This window comes from Antedon bifida, chromosome 6, assembly GCF_963402885.1.
Source record: "Antedon bifida chromosome 6, ecAntBifi1.1, whole genome shotgun sequence".
NCBI classification, from domain to species: domain Eukaryota; kingdom Metazoa; phylum Echinodermata; class Crinoidea; order Comatulida; family Antedonidae; genus Antedon; species Antedon bifida.
The window spans coordinates 1,453,860-1,468,452 of record NC_136231.1 but is presented as its reverse complement, the minus strand read 5'-3'; the positions used below and the strand labels follow the sequence as shown (position 1 = coordinate 1,468,452).

The window sequence follows — 14,593 nt, the reverse complement described above, 5'->3', positions numbered from 1 at the left end:
TACAGCTCATATCATTCACAACTGTTTAAAAACCTACACACAATAACTATAGATGATTTTCTCCTAGAGTTCCCACGGCCAATGCCTCTAGGTTTGACGCCTCGGGTGAATATTCAAACAAACAAATCATTAGCAATAACAACAAGGGGGCAAGGTTAATAGCTGCCAGTCAAAATGGCAACATTTTAGTTTGTACTCTTTTACTACGACTGAGAAAAATAAATAAACTAGTTGTTTCTGAAAATCAATTGCAGGAAAATACTCATTGTACTCTTGATTGTAATTTCACGCTTGAGTAACTTCAACATCCAGTATCTTTCATAAAATATAAATTAATTAGTGTTTATATTCTTAAATTTAATATTTTATTATCTAAAAAATAAGATTATTTATTTTTTTTATTTATATCCAAAGGCCAAATAATGAACAATTATTTAACACCTATCATGGTTGTATTGATTGCCAGGGAAGAATTGACGGGGAAAAACCCCTATTAATTTAAACATAACAACTAGTAAGGAAAAAAAAAACTTACTCCACGTACGATATTAAACTAATTTTTATACTAAGAAGGATGACAACTTCAATCTTCATTGTTACAGAACAATAATTAGTAACAAAATGGTATCGTAAAAATTACAATAATTGAAGTTCCTTTTATTGTCATGTTGTTTTTCTGTGCCATAATTCACACAAAGAGAAATGCAAGTACTTTATGTAATAATGTTATATTATAACCATTGATTGTAACTACTGGATATGGATTAGACTTGTTTTTATGTCTGGTCTTTCAACAACCAAGTTAATCGAAAATAGAGAGATGCTATTTACGTGGTATGAATTATACCTCACACGTGGAGTGGAACAAACAACTGGATATTATACTGTAGTTGCTAGAAGAATAAAAACATTGTACAAACACAATAAACAGAGACTGTAGTTTAGGAACAGATTATTCTAAGACTTTTGTTGATTTAGAATAAAACTATTTATTTTACTATCCTTTGTTATTTGATTGCTACTAAATAAAATTATTATTCGTAGAACTATAAATATATACCAAAAAAAAGATGGTATAAATACAGAAAATATCTTCTTAATAATGACAAATGTTACCAGCTTCACTAGCAAACTAGTAAATTGTTGACAAATGATTTAGATCAAAGCAATGATATCTTTTGTCCCCAAAACAATTACCAATTACAACAACAATAATTCTTTATAAACAAAACAAAAGGTGATCTGGTTCAGACTATTAGACCCCAAAGATCATTTTATTTAATGCAAATTGTAATTCAACCTATCATTGTGGACAACGATAGGCATGAGCTGATTCAAAAAGAAAAGAAAAAAAATAGCGTAACCGAAGCTTACATCTACATAAACATAATCAATATATTGGATAGTAATACATGTAGGACAACAATGGTGGTAATATGTTCGCACAGCTATTAACACTATTAATATCTGGTTTCAGAAAATAGCTAAGTTTTCTAAAGTGGTTGGCATTTTCCCAAGATGGGGTTACAATTAGGAATAAAATTTAATCATGTCGCTTCTTTAGATACTCAGTTTTCTGAATACAATCAGATATATTCAGTTAAAATGATTAGTGACTAACAGTATTATGGTTTATAAATTTAATAATACTTTATTTCAAATAACCAATTTTCTTTCTTGAAAACTAGTGATATTTAGTGTGAAAGAGTTATTTCAAATTCAAGTGGTCTAATGGAGGGAATCACATAAAAAAAAGAATCATGGTTGGACGACTTTTTTTCAGTTTCACAGATCATATTTACAGTTATACAATTACTTATAATAAACCTCTATTAATTTTAACAATGCTTCTAAAGCCTTATCACTACCAAACTTTATGTGACAAAAAAATGTGATGTGCCCATTATATGGACATGATGATGTCATATCAGTACCATATTTGAACAAATCACTACCATATTTGTGCACCTAACACTTTTTTAACTAGTTTGATAGCGTAGACAGAGCTTTAAAGAGGAAAAATAGGTCTTCTCAGTATAACATTTTTCATTAAAATTTCCATTGTCATCTCCTTATAATGCTCTATAATCTAAACCGCAATAATGCAAAGTATTGGTATTGCTTGCTCTCCGTATGTTATTCCGAATAATACTTCCCTGCGGACGTGATAATGTTTGCAAATGTATGTCTTTTTCCATCAAGTATCTATGCTGTAGTATAATAATGAATTATCCTCAGGGATCAGTTACAACAAAGAAACTCATGATCATTAACGTCAGGAATCTTGGCTCCAGAAAAAAAATTGGAATGCCATGGAAAAATACAGGAATTATTATTACAAATTGTGACAAGGTAGATTTGAAACTCTTACATACGGTAGAAATATTCAGGGATGTGTATGCACTGCGAGTAGAGCGCTCACCCTGTCATTTTGAACTAATCTGATATTTATTTTGACAAGATATATATTCTTCTAAATATTCTTATCTATATTTGACGGGATCAAAACATTCTTAACGCTCCCTGTTTAGAAAATCCTGGATCCGCCCCTGATATTTTTTATTCGTTTGAGGACTATTTAATTTAAATTAAAGTATATTTGCTACATGGGGCACTGTCTTGTTAATTTTCAGGAAATAAAATGTTAATTTTTTTATAGTTTGTTGGCAATTCAAGTCAAGTTACATACAGTAAACTGGGATTTTATTTGATTATTATGAACAAATGGCATTTTTGAAATTTTGTCATTAGAAATGCTGTAAATGTTTGTTTATCTTGATCTCTAGTGATTTAGACTTGTTTACATGTTAATTCATGTTAATAATAAGATTAAAATCTATTGTTTGTTTAATAACTGAAGATACTTTAAGTTTCCATAGCAACACAATCAAACTATTAACAGAAACTTCAATATTAAATTAATAATTAATAATAATGCATACAAATCATTTAAAACAAACACTAACGTTATCTTTACAATCAATTATTAATAATTCAATAATCTTCACACGCTTAAGTCTAATCTTGATATTAGTTTACTCTTAATTCACTTGAGATTATCGTAATAAATTTCAACTGTTTTCTTATTAATTATGTAGCTAAAAAACTTAACAGCCAAACCTTTGGACATTGACTTATAAATAAAACAAGGCCATATACACGGCTGCAGTCGCGTGCTCAAGTTAGTGTTTACCGACCGACCGACCAACCAACCGACATAGTGAGAGAGTCGCGTTATACGCAACTAAAAACATTAAAAAATTTAATATTTTGATATTTGTTCCGAACAGTTAACATAATGAGTACATTCTTTAATATCATTCCAAATTGGACTATTTAAATTGAATTATGTTTGATATTAGTATAATTAGATAATAATAATAAATTAATAATTTAAATTTCAAATTAAACACAATGATGACAATTTGTGTGAATAACAGAAAACATCACAAATCAAATTTTATAGTGTACAGAGCTTTACAAACATATACTGTAAAACAAAAAATAACCCAAATACTACAAATATTCTATACAGACGTCCAATTTATAAACTATAGCTCATTTCAATCATTTCAATTCAAGTAACAAAACTAAAAATGTTATATACGAACATCGTCAAAAAGGGAATAATAATTTTAAATAGGAGCATACAGTACACTTCTGATAATTAGTATGCTAAAATGTTCTTTCATAGCACGGAAATATAATAGCGTGGCGACACAGAAACGCTATTGATTTACTTGCGTTTCTTTGACAACGTATCATCACTACTCCATGTGATACCACCAATCTTTATCGTTGTTGAGATATCATTGTATGTTTAAACGAAAACACAGAAGTAGGCGTAATAATAATTCAGTGACTCATCAATCAATCCATCCATCGGAAGAGAACTGATTATGAAATTAGGGAGTTCCCATTGTACCAATACACTATAGTACAGTAATCAATATATACTGACGTAGTATAAAAGTGGGTATATTTCATAGCATGGGTACTCAATTACCTTTCCTACTTAATATATGTAGCCTACGTCCAATATAACTGATCAGTGGCGGATTCAGGATTTTGCAAAACATATACCATGCAAAATCAACGTCAATTTCATTAAAAAAATAATTTCATACATTATTCAAAATATCATCAATCAAAAACACTTTACATAATTTCATACGATCAATGTACACTATTTTCAATGAAAATACAATCCCTTTTATTTTGCATATTATCATAACAAAGGAACAGAAATATAAATTATAATAATATTAGTACGATCTAAGATTAACAACAAAGGTACTTATTCCCTAAAGGCATTTAAAATAATTACTTTTATATCAAAAAAAAGCTTGTACACTTGAATTTATGTCTAAATAACACTACCCAGCTCTTAAATTTCCAAGCAATAAAAATTGGAGTTATAAATTTAACATAGTTTGTCAAGTAAAGTGGCAATTAAAATTGATTGATTATGTTTATTAGTGTAATATTGTCCTGCACTATGTGTTATACAGTATTGTCAACAAATTACAACTATATATCATACATACTATAGATTTTTAAATGCTTGTTATTTACTTTGTACTGTGTATTAAACAATCCTATATCATCCTTTCTTTGGTCTACCATCTGCTTGATACAAACAAACAGATTAGAAACTACTGTATATATTATGTTGTCATTATTAATATAAAGTATTAGAAACTGCTATAATATTGACTAATATCTTCATGATCAGACCCTGGCCGTACCTACTTAAAAGAGACAGTGAATATCATAATCAATAATATCGTATAATCAAATTTTAAAATAAAAACTACAAGTTTATTCAATAATTCAGACATTAAAAATCAAGTAGGGAGACTAATGTCTGCATACTGTATATGAAAATTAATTTATAAAAATGGTTGGATAATAAATCAAACTGCTTTCACTAAAATTTTATAAACTGTAAACTATATTAAAACATTGCTTTTAAATCAGCAACAGACATTTTTAAAAACCACTGTGTTGTCTGGATTTACAATACAAGGAGAACAAATTGCAGGGAGGGGGGATGGGGTTGTACATAGCAGGGTACTGTCATTATTATTAAATTTTTATTATTATTGTTATAAATTTTTTTAGATAGAATTAGAACGCACGATGTCAAAGTCTGCCATTGCTACAAAAGTGTATGTTCAATAAATTATTATTACAATTCTAATTGGTTTGTGCTGTACTGTATAGTATAGGATATTTTGAATTTATTATGGTTTTGGTTTAAATGTAGAAATCTGTATTTAGTACTGTACATGTAAAATCCATATCTACTGAAAGAAACTACTACATGTGGTTCATTCAAATCTGAAAAGTAAATTTACCTTGTTCTACCGAATTAATTCTGACTGATTGCACCAACAAACAAATTAAGAGTGTTTAACATGGAAATGGAATTGTTATTGTAATTATATGCAAATGAAACACCTGTCTATCAAAGCTAAAGGGGTCAATAAATTAACTTAAAGTCCTATAGCCTATTTGTTTGCTTCATTCATCCGTTTATAAATATCTGTAAATATTATAATTGCAACACAATCGGTGATGGTTTTGCGTGTATTTTGCAGCACGGGACAATGTATAGACACAGGAGTAGTAACTGTGTCTTTACAAACAAAAGCAAGACCATCACCGATTGTGTGATAATTATAATATTTACAGATATTTATTTGGATGTTGCATTTGTCTAGTCAAAAAGCTTAATTCATTCATCATTAATTTTCTTTAAATTCATTCATTCATCAGTGGAAAATTACTTCCATTTATTGTCATTTGCATATAAAATATACATAGAAATTATGTTTGCTCTGACATATACCATGACATATACATATATCATGGCTTGAAATTTGCCTTGTAAAAAGCAATGCTAAACATAGTCAATAAAATAATTGACTATTTATACATTATTCACTCCCTATAGAACACCTCTAATAGTTTCAACAATACCGACCGAAACAAAACATATTTGAACACTGGAACCCAAAGGATATAAATATAACAAAACAATTAAATGTGAAATATTACAACTCCCTAGAGTTGTAATAACTTCCTCTTTCTTACAATAATTCATTGAAAAAAAATCCCTTTTGTTGAAAAAGTATATATTATAAGAGACACTGACAAATAAACTTGTTTTAAATAGTATTCACATTGTGTCTTAGTGAACCCAATCTTCGTAATGCATATTTTGTATTGAGGATATGTTTAGTAACAAATACTGTAAAGTAGTGTACATATACCTGGGAGAAATAAGGTATTTCTCCATGAGTATACAAATAATGAATGTTAATGTTAAACTACTGTAACATAAAAACTTTTATTTTTTCACAGTTACTGAATTTACTAACTTAATTTAACTTACCAACACAAAACCTACTTCCGTTTACATCTGTAACTGACTACCACTGCAAATGTATAGCATTCTACACATTATTGTTATTATTATATTATGATATTATTATATCATTATATAGGCCTGTCATGTCGCAAATAAATTACAAAAATGTTTACAAAAATGCTGACCGTTAGTTAGTAATATTTATTATTACTTTAACAAGTATATAACTATAACATCAAGTGATATGAAATCAACCAATGACATTTTTGTGATTATAAAAATGTAGAAATTATAGAATGGATTATTTTTTCAAACAGAATGAAATAATGTAGACATACAATAAATGAAGCACAACATATTCTATATTATTCTGGAATATTTGTCAGTACAGTAGAATGCATGACAAACTATACCAGTGAATATATAATGTAAGAACTATGTGTGTATTTGTCATGTAGACTGCAATGTGTCATAAACTACCACCCATTCTGTGTACAACAACTGGCAACAGGTTTGCTCTGTAAAATCAATTTCTTCATCGTCGTCATATTCATAGATCAATATAGTGAATTGAAATAGTCAATTTACTTTAGATTCTATTGCTGTTTGCCTGTTCCTTTTGCATTCAATGTATAAGTTAAAAAAATATCATATTCTCTGGAAGCGCAAACAAAATTACACAAACCAAAAGTGATGTTGGTAGTCTGTAGCTTACCTGGATAAACCGACATTGGCCTATTCTCTCCGAAAAGAGAGCTACAACTCGAATATATAACATTTTATAAAATAGCTCTATCAGATAATGGTACATGAGCCATTCCCTAGTTGGGAACCTAGCTTAAACCACATAAAACTTTATTTAGAAAGCATAAGTTAAATGTTTTATTGCAGATCTAACAGTTATTTATAGATAACAGGATTAATCTACATCACATGTTGTAAACTATATCCCAAATCCAAGTTATTAAAAGTTTTAAAAATACCAAAATAAATATATTAAGCTAAGCATGAAAAAGACAAGCAATAAATGAGTACAAGGCTCTCACATCTGAGAATCATTCTGGTATAGAAATGAAGACTAAAGTCAATACAAGATGTGTTAAATAGACCTACTGTAATCAATGACATTATAGTATTACAAAGATAAATACAATTATTAAAGTGTGATGAAGCGTTTCTAGTTTGTGTCTCAATCAATATTATTGTCATTTCAACAGGAATAGCTTTATATCTTGACAAGTTGAAGGAAAATAATAGACCAACAGTACAGCTACATGACATACTAAGTGTTTATTTATAATTTCTTCCTTTCATACACATCCAACAAAAGTTACTCACCAATTAAAGGAGCATTAAACTATCATGCTTTTAAACTAAAGCTCTGTCTAAACTATCAACTAGTTTGTGTGCAAAAAGTGTGATGTGCCCAAATATGATATTGATATACCTAAATAATGGTAATGATATGACATCATCATGTCCATATAATGGGCACATCACATTATTTTGTCACATCAAGAGACAGAGCTTAATTCTCATTTGAAGCTTAGGGAGTGGAGTGGAAATAGTCACCAGGCACTAAGTCAAGATCGAACCCTGGAACTTGGCAAGAAGCCACCAAGTCACAGCTTACAGTATAACACTTATTTTTATTTATTTATTTATTTATTTATTTATTTATTCAATTTCCAGGTATACAGACAGAAAGAAACCAACATTAACAAACGAAGTGTGTGGAGTTATTTTTAAGCATGGTATTGTTATGTTACACACATAACAAATGGTATGGTTTGTGAAATGAATGACAAAAGACCATGTACATTTCTTGGAACATGGTGTGATATAGATTAATAATCCAAATAAAAAGTGTTCAATGGTATACTATTGTATAGTGAACTCTTTAAATTCAATACAGAAAACAAACAAGCTGCACTATACTCAATACATGTACATCAATATTTTCAACAGCTTTTAATGATACAGAAAATCATTGTGTAGTTCAAGCTTCCTCAATGAAAAGGCAACCCGGTTGAAAATAAATAAATTTAAATTGAATTAATTTGATCAATCTTATATTAACATTACTGTAAACGAACTTGAGGCCATTAAAAATCAATATCAAAATACCTTACTTTCCAGTGTTAAGAGATTAGATACATAACATTTTTTTTTTTTCATTTCATTTCATTTATTTCACTATCATCATCGCAGCCTTAGCTGAATTACAAAGATATTTACATTTTCTCAATATTAAAATTTGTATAAAAGTATAAAACCAATGATAATTATATATAAAAAAGGAGGCAATTTACACAAGAAATACAATACAGGAACATTTAACAAGTTTAGCATTAAAATATTAAAATAGAAAAAAAAAAAAACACCAAAAAGGACCAATAAGAATTGCATAGCTGTACTGGGTGATATATAATGATTATTCATTTAGAAGCGAGATAAGGTATGGTATTGCACTTTTTCTATATCTTTCAACTCTGCATTTGGGTTGTTGATACTTTACACGTCTTAGTTTCATGTTACTTACATTCTTCACTGGAAACCATTTTCCAAAATGAATACTTTTTGAACAATTCAGAGCAAACTTATAGCATAGATTACGCCTTCTATCAGATAAAGTATCTAAAGAAAGATCATTGAGTGCTTGGTCATAACATATGTAGTCATTACACAATATTATTCTGCAAGCCCTTTTTTGGACAGATTCTATCATATCACTTTGTTTCTTAGTGAGACTAGAATGCCATACTGGGACAGCATATTCAACACTTGGTCTTATGTAACTCTTAAATACATCTACAAGATCAAATTTCGGAAGATTGAACTTTCTTAATCTACACAATATATGCAGACGTCTGCTGGCTTTCGATACAATTTCTTTAACATTACGGTCCCATTTGAGGTTGGCTTGTATCCATAAACCTAGTAACTTAGTTTCATTAACGATTTCAATTGTAGCATTACCAATCAAAAGGGGTTCATGTTCATATTGATTTCTTTGAAAGTTAAAATACATAGTTTTACATTTAGTTGGGTTAAGTTTTAGTTTGTTTTCATTAGACCATACATTCAGTAAAGCAACATCATTCTGAATTGAGGAAATTTCATCCTTTTTTACTATCTGTCCTATGCACAAATCATCTACATATTTCCAAGTTTTACATGGCGAGTCTTGCATGGCATCATTAATTAGAGCAAGAAAGATCATAGGCCCAAGGAGTGTGCCTTGAGGGACGCCACATGTTAGATTAACACTCATTGATAATGTGGATTTATAGCGTACTTGTTGGGTTCTGTTTGACAAAAAGCTAATTAACCACGGTACAATTTCAGGTCTACAGCCAAGTGTTACTAATTTAGAAACTGCTATTGTGTGGTCAACACAATCGAATGCTTTACTAAAGTCAGTTAAAACTAACTGACCAACAGATTTGGGAATGTTACTACCTTCATAGAACACATTTAGTAGATCAACCAAATTATGGGTTGTAGAAAAGTGTTTACGGCAACCATATTGGTTATTACAATGTAAAATAGATTACAGTAGAATCTATTGACTTCTTAACCTGAACCATTCTTATAACATAACCTTGACTATATATAATGAATGAATTTTAAATTACTGAATGAAGTCAACATTCCTTTTATTCAAAGTAGCAATCATTGATAACAAACCAATCAATTGAACATCAGAATTGGTATAATAATAAAATAATTATAAATTGAAAAAATAAATGATACAAAAATTGCCAGAATCACACTTTCCACTTTTCAAAACCACTGCATGTTGGTTATAAATATCTTAATAATTTTATTGACTACAATATTTTTGGGTTTTTTTTGTAACGCACCTGTTTGTATTCTTGCAATATCATTGGTCAATTACATCACATGTCATTTGGAATTTGCACTATCTCATGGAAAAGTGATATTTAATGGTGATAATGAACGGTTCTAATGCAACATTTTTGCCATGCGACATTGCTGACTGATTAACTTGTTGTGCGCATCGTCTATAACTGTCCTGCTCCACATCTAAAGTTGGAACACTGCCTTTTTTAATGGCCTAGCTTCCCGGCCTAGCAATCGCCAATAATTTACGATGGATAACTTGAATAAAAGTAGGTAAAAAATTGCTGTATTCCACCTCATTAAATAGAGCAGTCAATTTTTCAACTCATGCAATATTCTCAACATTCAACTCATAAACATCCATTTGTATACTAACTGACTGCTACTGTACCAAGTTCTGACTGCTATTTTCTGTAAAGGCGTCATGAACTTACTAATCAAACCTGATAGTTTAAATGTAAAGTGTAGCCTACATTAAGTGCTTTGTACAAATACAGAATACTAATGAAATAAAAGCACTGTTTTCTTAAGACATTCAATATTGATTGATGCTTCTAATTCAATTGTTTTGCCAAAATAAAATAATTATCTTTAGATTCATCATTTTGTATGCAAATTATCAACAATATCATTACATTACTTATGTTATTCTAACCTTCCCAAACATCTTTGCTCCATGTTCACTCCTAATTTTGTAATTCATTATCATCATACCCATATTAGTTCAAAATTACATATTCCAACCCATAAAACCAACCACTTTCAACACAACATTAGGTATTCCGGACCCACTTTTTGGAACGACCTGCCACTCCCCACCTTAAACTCTGTTTCCAGTAAATCATTTTTATCTAAACTTAAAAGTCACCTTATTTCCAAATATTAACTATTCTTTGGTCAATTTTTTATTTATTTATTTATTTTTTTTATTATTATTTTTTAATTGTCTGTGTAAGTAATAGGTACGCCTTCCACAAGATGTGTTTTTCATCTTTCTGGGCTTGTACCCTCTTCTTTCTAAATCTTTTATATATATTGTACATCATTTTTGTTATAGTTTATACGAAAAGAGTAAATAAATGTTGCTTTGAATTGAATTAAATTGAATTGAATTAACAAAAAAACAAAAAAATGGCCCAAATATAACTAGCAAAAATTCAATAAACTACAGTAATGGTTGACATTTGTATACTGCTTTTTTGCTTCAATTGTTTTGTCAAAATAAAAAACTTCAATTATCTTAGATTAGCATTTTTTTATGCAAACTATCAACAATATATTACTTTGTCTCTAAAATTAAAAAAAAATGTCACAAATATAAATAGCAAAATTCAATAGACTAGATCTATCATTTCCCTTATGATGGTAATCATTAATTAAAACACAATTGAATTCTGCGGGAGGTTTAATATATTCTGAATATGCATTGATTTTTAGTTCGCAAACATTGATTCAGATATCATTTTTTATTTTTCCCTGACAGGTGGTTCTGATTAAACCTGCTACTCACAGTAATCGTCATTTGATAACGTGACTTAGATAATTAAAAGCATTTTTTTCACAATCCTATCAAATTGAAGAAAAAAAGCGTAATATCTCAGTGTCTCATTTCATGTTAATTTATATGTCCATGACAACTGGACAACCCACATCATCACAACTTTATCAATAACGATAGCAAAATATCTTTCACTGGATAAGACTTAATGGAAGTTGAATTACCGCCGCAAGGTAATCCAGTTATTAATAAACAACATTAACAGAGAGGAAGGTAGTCCATGTAAATAACAGCTACTAAGAGAAATATAATGCCAAAAGTAATTTCAGACTGACACACATTATGGAATTATATTTCCTACTAAAACCTAAATCGGTAAATACTGTACTTGTTATCTAATAAACTTAAATATGTTGACGCTCGTCTTTATGGTTTATTGTTGAAATATAAATAGATGAGTCTCAGTAATATATCTATAATTATCGTTTAGTATTATACGCACATTCTGTATTAAATATAGTGTCACATTTATCACATGTGATACCTGTATCACAGGCCATAAGCCTATCCTTAAACATTAACCCATAATACAGGTGTCACATGTGATACATATGTGACACTGTATTACATAAGTTGTCTATGATACTGCATAATACCATACTGTATGTAGAGATACAGTTTGAAAACGGAATAAAAGAATATCATTCATACAAAAGTAGGATTTGGCAATGAATATATTGAAGAATTCTCAAAAAAATAGAGTTAAAATTGTGCTGTCCATTCTGGATCATCTCCTAAATGCGATCATTTTGCTTTCGTTTCAGAAAAGGATGAATACATGAATGTAGTACCAACGTGATAATACAAACACTTCATCAAAACAGCCTTACAGTACCTGTACTGTTTATGAAAAAAACTATGGTGGTATAGTAATTTATGAAGTTAAAACACAGTTTTTATAACGAAATAGTACTATAATATAGTAATAATGGTACTGTATATGAAAATGCAAGTTGACGTCTGAAAAATATAATTTATTCAGAATAATGATGCTGTAGCTGGTTGTTAATATTATCTGTTGAGGTCATTCATTACGTAGCATAAAGCACAAACTATTATCTTTTAGCTATAAATAGACAAGTATGAATAATACGTAGGCCTATGGAAACATGGGTTGCATGCTGATGAAGCAAGCCAACGAATCATACAATAGAAATATTACTTTAAATGAAAACATTCATTATTTCATAAGCTAAAACTGAACGTGATTAAAGAACTCTCAGTTTTTTTATGTTCAATTTGATTTTGTGTTTGATCTTGAAAATTATTCTATAGTAAATTTGAAATGTCAGTTTTCTTTTTATCATTGTTTTTTTTAATTTTTTAATTATCTGTCATAAACAATTGTGCACAATTTTAATGATGAAACTATTTGAATAAATGTATTTTATTGTTGTGAGCCTTAAGTTTATTTGTTTTTCCGAGAGAAATATGGCTTGTAAAAATGGTTTAAGCAGTTGATGAAATTTAAATTATACAAATCAAAAAATGCGTGGGGTGAAAAATGCATAATTATAATTTTTCCACATTAACATCACATTTGTTGTTTTACTTACCATTATTTACACAATTTGCAATGAGAAAGGATTTGTATAGCACCAAAATTAACATCAAACTCTGCACCATCTTGAAAATATTACAGTTCTATAAGCGTAAAAAATCTGAAAAAAAAAAAAAAATAGAAAATTCATAAATAACTTTGAAATTGAAAAATTAATATAATCACCTTCCAAACGTTTAAAACATTTTCAATATTACTGTATTTTCATCAAAGGTAGTTCTCAAGCAGTTCTAGGATGAAAACCTTTTATATTTCTTTTGTTTTATGTAGGAAAAATGCATATTTATCTGTTTATCGTCGATTGTTATCGTCCTAGTGTAAATGGGCCTTAACTGCCATAAACTGCAGTATTCCTACTGTATTACGATGTCAATGATTGTCCAATCCTAAAAGTAGGCTGAGGTAATCGTGTTCCCTGCAATTATGTACTGTCTGAAAAGCACTCAGTTGCTGGAATTACTAAATGAACCAATTTTATAATTCATATGAATGATCGAATAAATGAAAAGTATAGCGCATGCCATAGCATGAATGCCGAGTTATTATCAAATTGAAATCCCACCATTATTATATTATTATTACTAAATATTCATATTTAACATAAGAATTGAATAATATGCCCTATATTGTGATAGACCATCTGTGTCACATAGCAAGTGTGTTTAAATTGCATCAGTTAAAAAGAACTATAGCATTTGACACTAGATAAAACAAGGAATAAGATGTGTTTCAGTTTCAATTTAGAAGTTTTACTTTGATTAAAAAGAAACGATTTCTGCTTACAAATTGTCAATCACAATAGACTTGAACTCTAATAAATGTAACTTGAAAGAACTAATTTTCAATCAAGTTCCTAGTCAGTATGATGTCGTAAATTTTATGAGACATTTTTTTACTTTTACATGATTTATAAAATATCACAATTGTCAAAAGATTTGTGGTGCAGTTTGAGATGAACACAAAATGGGGAAAAGGCATGATTTTATTTTAATCAGAAATCACTTACATAAAAGCAAATGTGAAAACCAATATTTTCAGTAAGATTTGGAATAAAATACTGTACATGGTTATTATTTATTTAAAACATTGGAGGTAACAATTTATTTTTTTACTGATACTGTACCAGTCTTCCTTTGAGAGAAAAAATTAGTGACTAAACTAAAATAATAACTTGTTTTTTCCCCCATTATTCAGCAGTAACAATAACATACTCTTTATCAAAATATTTATC

At 29.0% G+C, this 14,593-nt stretch overlaps 1 protein-coding gene across 1 annotated transcript in view; it reads right to left on the bottom strand.

Moving 5' to 3' along the window:
- Positions 1 to 9,650, bottom strand: part of LOC144844964 (protocadherin-15-like) — a 41,852-nt gene extending 32,202 nt beyond the window's left edge. The window contains exon 1 of the mRNA XM_078702080.1: positions 9,110 to 9,650. Within this exon, the coding sequence (XP_078558206.1) occupies positions 9,110 to 9,650 (541 nt within the window). The remainder of the gene's footprint in view (positions 1 to 9,109) is intronic.
- Between the last annotated feature and the right edge of the window lie 4,943 nt (positions 9,651 to 14,593).